Consider the following 9,676-nt stretch of genomic DNA (forward strand, 5'->3'; position numbering starts at 1 on the left):
TGCTTTGCGTTTCTCCTAATTCTTATCTCACAGAAGATAAACAGTAATGAGTATTTTGGACCAAGCCACTACACATGATAAAGCCATAAGGGGAAAATACACTCACAAAGGCCTTGTTAACAATATCAGTAATACATTACTATTACAATATATTTTTATATATATATATTTAAAATATTTTATATATATTATGTACAATAACAATATAGTAGTACCTTAAAAGTAATAACAAAAATGTTCAGCAAGTGCTAAACTGAAAGATTTAAAAAAATAGAAGAAAAAGAAAAGTAATTTTCCATTTGACCATGCATTTTCTTGCCAATTTCACCTCTGCAATGCTGGGCAACAAGCTGGGAAGCAAAGGTCAAACAATGAGACAAACACAGCATCTCCCTGGGCACCCTCCCTTTCTGCAGCCTCTACAGAACAACTCTTCACACACTGTCCTTTAGCAGCTGTTCTTCATCCAGAAACCAGAGTAGTTAAATTTAAGAATTTTTAAGTGTCATGGGAAGTTTAGAAAATTCTTGAAATAGAATAGTTCCTTCCCCCACACCTTACTTAGTGTTACTTAACTTGGTAGAGACCTCTTGATCACCTCAAACACCACAATATAGGGCTTTTCTGTATTATTTTTGAACTGCTCTGATTTAAGTCCAGGACATGCCAAGAAGGAATATCACTCAGAAAGACTAAAGAGACATCTATTAAAATCAATGTAAAGTGTCATAAATTACAAGCACATTAAGCTCCTGGCAGGACAGTCAGCTGCATAAAATTAAGAACTTGTATCTCTTAGCAGAGACTGTATTTATCACTGCCATGAGCACTTCTGCAACATTAAGCCTTAATAGCACTGAAGGTACTGACACCCAGGCATGTTTGCACTGCGCAGGGAGAATGGGTCAGAGAATCCAGAGCAGTCACTGACCAGACCTGGTCACCTGCTACATCTGCAGGAGCATCACATACAAACTAACAAGCTTTGCCTGACTCACTCAATAAGGCATACATCCCCAGATGCAGCACTGTCCTAAACAGCTCCACTGCTTCTGAGCTTAAACCTCACACCTCTATACACTGACATGCTGTGCCACATCCATGACAATTTAAATCCACATTAAATCCACAAACAGTTTGGGTTCACTCCCTGCCATATAGCTTCACAAAATCCCATACAGTACAGAATTTCCCTCCCATAGTAACAAGTATCTGTGCCTTCCTCACAGCACAGATCACTAAAACAAATCCCTCTCAATATCTGTGTAGAAATCTTAAGGCAACAAGATATCCTCTGCTCTTTCTCATCATCTGTGGATGATGGTGAACACACAGCTGGCATATCTGGGTGCCCACTCAACACGGATCAAACAAATTGAAAATATTGAAAAAGATTCTCTGTGTTTCCTGTGACTAAGAGTGGCTGGTTGCTTGCACTACCCCTTTTTCAATTGCTAAAACAATCTCTAGATGTTATTAAGTTAATAAGCAGTTTCACCCCTTTACTTCCTTTCTCTAGAAGCTTTCTGGTGTTTCTAAAAGAGATCACATAAAATTCAGTAGCAGCTGCAGTCTCCAGACCTTGAGTAAGACACAGAAACACCACATCTTGACCTAGCCACAGATTAAAACAGGGATGTAAGTAGGCTAGGCACTGGAATATAGCAGGATTTCTTTATTTCTACAAAGACAGATCTTTTTGCATCAGTTGCTTTAAGTCCTTCAAATGATTTTTCCCTTATCCCCTGCAGCTACAGGAACAGTTTTTCACAAGGGAATTCCTACTGCTTTTCACTGGCTATGACTAGACAAAAAAAGCCCACTAGCTGCTCAAAGAATGACCAACATAAGAGCAGTGTTCTAGCAAATATGTGGAACAAAATGCACATGAGGGGTTATGCTGTTTTCAGATGATGTGCCTATAACTATACTAACAGTGACCAAGCTTTTCTGAAAGGAACTCCTCAAAGCTTTACCTTCATAACAATTATTCTACAAAATCTGAGTTCTGATAAGCTCACAAATTATTATTCTTCCTATAGAAAGAAAAGACAACAAAAGAAGATAATATGACTGGAAACTGGAGAGAGACAAGCACCTTGGGCTCTCCATCATGCAATCACACGTTAACATTGGCTTAGTTTTCCTACTTCCCAACTATAAAGAAATAAATACAATTTATAACTTGTTTTCCTAATTAGAAGTTGCCTCTGACTTGCTTCACATTCATCACAACCTAAAAAGACATTCCTCACATACCTTTTTCCTTTCTTGAAGTGGCAGCTGTACTTGGGATAATCATAGAGCTCAGTCATTCGTTCCTTGAACAGTCCTCTGACAGGACACTGCTCAAGAAAGGGTACTGTGAGCTTGTTCTGAGCCTCCACAAATGCCTGAAAGAAAACAATCAAAAAAATTTGAATTCAAGCAGAAATGCATATTTTCTACAGAAAACATTTTCAGAAGAATGCATCACAGTCATCTTTCCCCCATATAGATTATGCAGTGTCACACATGAAGCATCCTACGTGCTTATTTGCATTATGCTACAGTTCTTTAATAAGACTCAACTTATATATTCAATAATGACTCTCCAGGGCATACACTGGGGTAACCAGACAAGGACAAGACCTTCCTGCCTTTCCCCTTAAAATACCCCAAAAACCCAAAACAAAGCCACAACAACCAAAGAAACCCTAAGCAAACAAACAAAAACCCCCAAAACCCGAAGTAACAACCCCAAAAAGAACACCATGCTTTTAAAAATCTCTCCCCATATTTGCCTAAATGACAAATATTGCCCACAGACTGCACTATTATTTCAGGAGCTGGGAAAGGTTTTAAGATGGCACAAAATGTCATGTGCGTGATCTGTTCATATTATTAACATAACACACACAATTACTCCCAGTGAATATTTCATGAGAAGCCCGAAGTACTGTTCACAGATCAGTTCTTAGGAAAAAAATACCTAATCTCTGAAAACTTTGGGAAGTCTGTTTTCTTTAAAACACTCCAGCTCCCTGTCACAAACACTTAAGGACAGGGATCAAAACCATTACCACTCCAGCTGTTCATTGCATGCATGGAAAACCTGGTGCTCTGTTGGTGTTTCATCATCCCTATTTATAGCATGGTACATTAACATAAAATTAATACCTAAGCATCTTAGGGTGAATCACAGCTGCTAACAAGCAGATGGGCAGGCTTTTCTGTCTCTAACATGAAGCAGGTAGGACAGGACACTGTGTATGGCTGTAACTCACAGCCAAATGCCACAGTGGCTGGCTCATCTCTTGCTTACACAGGGCTCTTTCCCAGAAGAGCCTATTGTTTCTACCTGTCCTGAACCTGTCACACAGCAATCAGATCAATGCATTTTAACATCTGAGTTACACTTCATTGCAGGGCATGACCCACAGGAATAGCAGGGCTACAATCCACATTGCACAACTTCTGCTTCACAGACCTTCAGAAAAGCCAGCTGCTGTACAGACAGAGTACCTGGCACACACTTACCAGCTGCTATCAGTGTTTTGTCACATATTAATTCTTCAGGAGAAGAATTAATATGTGCATAGCACATCCCAGAGGTAAGCCAAGCAGCCACCACATTCTACTGCTATAACCGTCCCCCCATCAGATGGTGAAAGAACTTAATCAAATCTCCCCAAGAATTATGTGTATCTGAATTGGTTTTCTCTAAATGGAAACACATGAATTTCAAAGACCACATACACAAAAATCTGGACAGTGGATCCCACACAAATAAACTAACTTGTCCCAGTGCTGTGACACCTACAGGAAAACGATGGCTTATAAAAACATGTGTAAGACCATCACCATCCAGTGTACTGAACGGGCAAAAGCACTTTCCAGTTGCATGTCGTGAACAGAAACTGGCACACATCTTAGTTTCATCCGTCAATAACAGGACCAAAATGGCAACATTGCTGCAAGGGTATACTGGAACTGTTTGTTACTCACTTTTAACTGCACAGACACATCTTACCACATCTGCTTTCATTAGTGATATTCAAAGAAGAAACACAGACTTTTCCTTACAAGCATTTGTTGCACAAGAGCATGCTTACATACTAGCTATTACACTCACAACTGTATCACTAGTAATTTTGCTTTCAGGAGCTTAATAGATTTTCCTCATTTCCAATTACTATACACTAAAGGTTCCAAAATTAATTGTAAAAGGAATGCCAGTGCAGTATGAAAAAGGAGGAAGGAATTACAGATTTTTCAAAGAGTTTTACAAAGAATACAGTCCAGTCTGGAAACTTTCTGTTTCCACACTTCTGGGCATAAGGTTGCACTCATGTTTAAAAAGCAATACATAATTGAAATGTTGCTCCAGGTAAAGTACAGGAACATATGTCAGCAGAAACTCTCACAGTAAACAACTTCATCTACCACACTGAGCTAAACAGATGCCACCCAGGCTACAGGGCTAACAGTAACCATACACCTTCATGAACCGAGAGAGAAAGATTTTTATTGTACCTATAGATACCTCCATCTGACAATGTATCATAAGCCTTGAACCAGGACAACCCACCCAAGACTTTGCTAACAGAAGAAAGGACAGAATAAGCGTTCAAGTAAGGCAACTCCTTATGGCTATTTTGGAAAATAAGGTAATTTGAAAAACAAAACAATTTCTGAAGCATTGTACTAAGAGTAGAGATGACCTACTTGAGGCTGAAGTGTCTGGCCATTACTTACATAGGCCAGTTGTTATTTTAAACAAATTGTTTAACTAAATTTCATCTAAGAAACACACCACAAATTCTTTTTAACCATGCTTTTTTACAACCTATCAGCTTTCCACATTCTACTAAGCTACTCTGTCAAGATAACTATTCCACTGACAGTATGACAGTACACTTTCCAAGAAAGTCTCAGAATAGAAACTGTTTCAACATTACCAGTTTTTATTATTAGTCTGAAAAGTATTTACAGTTTATATATATATATTCAGTCAAGCATAGTTCAGTGCAACTCTTGTAAGAGAGCACATACCTAAGTATTACAAAATACAAAATAAAATTAATCAAACTTCTTGTGACTTGCCCCTTAGCATTTACTCTTTTAGTGTTTAACAAATAAATATTCAAAGTACAATCGGAAAACTTATCAAAACATGAACAAAACACTACTCTATTATAACTCCAAATCCATTTAATTGTAGATTTGAGAGTTTCAGTTCTAGTCCTAATTCAAATATACACATGTTCAGAACAGTACAACCCAACCCCACACGATCCCTGCTTTTTCATCACTTGTCCATCCCTCATGTCTGGAACAAGCTCAGCATTACTGCCTACACTGTCAGTGAGTTAAGGTACTGTATATGACTGACATAGCAGCAAAAGACTTTGCTGTTGTCTAAAAAAGAGCTTATTTCCTACAAAGCGTTAAAACAAACCAAGAAGCTGAAAGTCCAAAGCCAAGACAACAGTGAAAGTGTGGTTTTGCAGTTTGTGGTTTATGTCATTACCAGAAGTGTTTCACCTGTGTAGCACATTTCAGCTATGCTGGGGATGTTTCCTCAATTGGTTTTAGAAGTCAATGGCCAAACGGCAGCAGAGCATGAACTCACATTCTGCACTTCCCTTCCCCAAAGTGAGACAGGAACTTCCCCATCTGAACAGGGGTTCATTTTAATTTACATATCTGGAGAAGGGAGTTTGTTTGCTTATAGCTGCCCTTGACTGCTCCAACCAAGCACACACGGGAAAAAAAAAGGTGATACAGTAAAGCACATAGATTGTGAATATGGAAGTGCACACTTCTTGAACAACAGCTTTTCCACAAGATATTGAAGATGTGACTTCATGAGTGGCTTTATTAGCTCTGAGACTGTGCATTGGATCTGCTTAGCCATCTGCAGATTTCAATAACCTTTTTTGTAGAAGATACATGCACTGCATACATAAGACCATCGTTGTGACCCGGCTGAAAAATTTCTAAATTTGACTTTCACCTAATTAAAAGTAGACTGTGGGTGGCTAGAAAAGGAAAGATCTCATTCTTGGACCATCTTAGATCCAACTATCATGTGGCCTTTGGGTGACCTAGATTAAGCACATATGTCAATAGAAAACTAATCCACAAACATGTTCGCTGCCAGAACATCACCTTGTGATGGTTATACCCACGCAAGGGAGGGACGGAAGCATTCGTATCAGTGCAAGAAGGGGAGGGAAGGCAGAGAAAAACCACACAACCACTTAACTTAATGGAAACCTGCAAATTATACTGGGTCAGGTACAGCACCATCTTGCACTCTACTCTCACTGCAAAAAAACCTGATTAAGCCAATTACAAAAAAAAATTCCACCCTTCTATGTTCACTGTTTGTAAACTGCTAGCTATCAAGAGTCCACATAATCATTTGGACTAGTCACAGAAAATAAATATAATTTTTTATACTCATAGCTGTTGTGGGCAATTTCCTTCATCTCAGTCCCTTTAGCTCTACAGTGGATATCAGGTGAAAGCACCATGGACGTTTCAGAGTTAAAACCAATCTCACACACCTTTGCTTCTTTCTCCATGCTTCGGGGAATAGCAAACTTTATGCTCTGCTGACTCAATACAGAAACTAAGTGAAGCCTACTCATTTATTTTCTGTGAGAGCACCAATGTTTGACATGTCTATTCCTTCTACACCTAGAAAAGCAGAATCCCAACATATTTGTGTATCTATTTGACAGCATTTTTTCTGACCTCTTCTACGAAAGAGGTAAACCAGCAAAATACTTTAATTCCCTTTGTCCAATAACTCCTGAAACTTTGGAATAAAATTATATACTTGCATACTTACTTACACAGGAACTCTTTCCACTCCTTTTGTCATACTACTACTGCACAGCAAAATTCTGCCAAGGTGTGTGGTTTTTCCAGTGTAGGCAAGTAAGATATAACAAGACCTTCATTCCACCAATATGACAACTTGTGTCTGGGCTGCTGCATTTTTGAGAGGATGTTGTAATTCCCTATTCCTTATTCTGCCTCCTGTATAAACTACAAGCTCTGGAGAATGTGATTCACTGTCCTCCAACTGTTCTCACCCAACCTGTTCACAGTATGTGGCTATAGTATTGAATACAGGGACACAAGAAATCAGGTCTTTGTATCTTCTCAATCCCTAATCTTTTACAGGATCCCAAAAAACACTTTAGTAAAGTGTCTGCAGGGCATCTCGAAAAGGAAGACATAACCACACATACATCCATCTCAATTTGGCACAAAATTATCCTGTGTTTACTGTTTCTTAAAGATATCAGAATTAAAAAATCAGTATTCTCCCAGCTTTCTAAATATCTCATTTTCAATATTAATGTCCATGGCAGAGTTTTTCATTAAAACCTGATCCCAAATCAATCTTTTTAATCCACATGAGTATTTATATATGCTGACAGATTTGCAAGTAGGGAAACAGTTCCTAACTGTACGCATTTTATCTTGCTCTTGTCAGTTACCGTAAGTTCTATTTGACCAGCCTCAGGCTCATGAAAATGTATAAGGTAAGCACATACGCAGAAGAAGCTAGAAGGAATCTCACTAATGGAAAGCCACACTGTTGGATATTTTTGAAAGGAGATCCTGCCCTTCATCAACTTCCTGACACAATCATGCATGCTGGGTAGATGCCAGTGTTTCAGATCTGGAGCTACAATTGTCACTAAGTCAGTAGCCATTGCAGAGGAAACCCCCTCCACACTGTCACCTACCACTTTCTGGCCATCATCCCTCCAACCCCCCATGCCATGAATATCAAAGCAACTGGCTCACAGACATTATTTAACATGATTCTCTCTCAGTGAAAGACTGGTTCCAGCAGCACATTCTCACTATACCACACTGCAGGCTGAAAACACTGCAACACCTGCACTCTGTAATAACATACACTAACAAAGCCTAACTTCAGGAGGAAAATGTTTTTGGTTTTGCCTTTAAAAATGAGTTTTAAAAAATGCACACACACTTTGTCAGTTTTTGAAGAAAGCAAGCCAAAGAAGCTTTCCTTCTACCCTTTCCTTCTACCCTTTCCTTCTACCCTTTCCTAACTATTTTATTATGGCAATTTTAGATTTTAGATGTACTTAAGACAGTGGACAAAGCACCCTAAAATTTAAGTGTTTCTCTTCAGTATGACACCACCACCTTGAACATTCAAACCGGCCAAGAAAAATGGGTTCAAGATAAACAAGGGTTTAGTTTTGCAAATTCTGTGATCTAAGTTATACAAAGTGTTCCGGACTTTCACAGAACCATGGAATGGTCTGGGTAGGAAAGGACCTTGAAGATCATTTAGTTCAACGCCCCTGCCATGGGCTGGGACATTTGCCAGTACACCAGGGTGCTCAAAGCCCCATCCAACCTTTCTCCCATTAAAACATAGGGACAAAATAATGGCATTGCTGGTGTAATGGGATATCACATGATGTACACCTTCATTCACTATGTAAGTTTTCAAAAAAATATTGGCAGGTTCTTCAAAAGCAGAGTACCAATGCACCTGGTCTATAGAAGAGAACCATGTGAAAACAGCCATTCCCATGCAAAGAAAGGTTACCTTTGTCTGTTCGCTATCGGGATCTTCAAGCCAGCAGTATGGATCACTGATTTTACATCCATGGTAATCCGACACCTGAATTTATAAAAGACAATAATTTTAAAAAAGACATGCACACAAGCAAACTCTATCTATCAAGCAATGACAGTCAGCATGATGAAGGGCATTTGGAATTTCACAAAACCATACAGTGCTAAGGAGCAAAGAAAGAGAGAACCAACACACTGCTCTCAGGTGAGTTACTAATATTACCATTCTTTGCTGAAGGCATCACAGCAGCAGAGTAGTCCTCAGAGAAAAGCACAGAGCACCAGAAAAATGGTGAAATGCACATAAATTCCTTCCACGGGATAGATTAGTAGGCAAAAACGAAACCCCACCAACCAAACCAAGATCCCTAAGGTTTTCAAGCCAAATTATAAAACCTCATTATGGGGTGTACCCAAAATATGGTTCCTGGTTACACAAACGGTCTCTGGTTTAGCCCTCCCCACTACTCTTGCCCACAAATATGTGCATAATGTGTATAGATATAAATAGTAATTTTTTAAAAAAAATCAAAAGCCCACCCCCCCAAAACAACAAACAAAACAAACAAGCCACAAAAGATTAACCCACGTGGTTGAATTTACCTTCTTTCTTCCTCCAATACACAAAAAAGGATTAGATATCTGCTGCTAGGGCTTGCACAGGTCAGCCTTTCAGTCAACTACGAAAGTAAATGCTTCAGGATTTTTTCCAGCTGTGGCTCATATCGGCAAACATTTTCGTTTAAATGCAATGTAAATACTTCCCCGGCCGGTGTCCAGTGCACAGAGGAAGGGAAAGAAAATCGAACCCATTTTAACCAAACCTACACCGTAATCCCGTGTGCATCCAGGTACGGCGGGAACACAGGGAGATGGGACTATGTTACAGACGTGCCATCCTATACAAATAGACTATTTGTTCCTTTGCTGACGCTGCTGCAGCCCGGGCGGAGGCCTGGGTTTCCCTGACACAAGCCGCGGTACCGAAGCTCCGGGATGCGCCGTGCGGCCGATGCTCCTGCCCCCCCGGCGCCGCCGCCCCCCCCCGCAC

The 9,676-nt window shown here is 39.6% G+C and overlaps 1 protein-coding gene across 1 annotated transcript in view; it reads right to left on the reverse strand.

The window, feature by feature from the left end:
- The window catches only part of PREP (prolyl endopeptidase), a 96,471-nt gene that overhangs the window by 82,243 nt on the left and 4,552 nt on the right, over window positions 1-9,676 (reverse strand). Inside the window, exons 2-3 of the mRNA XM_008637920.2 lie at window positions 8,597-8,671; window positions 2,260-2,393 (exon numbers count right to left, since the gene is read on the reverse strand). Coding sequence (XP_008636142.1) covers window positions 2,260-2,393; window positions 8,597-8,671 — 209 coding nt within the window. The remainder of the gene's footprint in view (window positions 1-2,259; window positions 2,394-8,596; window positions 8,672-9,676) is intronic.

This window comes from Corvus brachyrhynchos, unplaced genomic scaffold, assembly GCF_000691975.1.
Source record: "Corvus brachyrhynchos isolate BGI_N302 unplaced genomic scaffold, ASM69197v1 scaffold14, whole genome shotgun sequence".
Classification (NCBI taxonomy): domain Eukaryota; kingdom Metazoa; phylum Chordata; class Aves; order Passeriformes; family Corvidae; genus Corvus; species Corvus brachyrhynchos.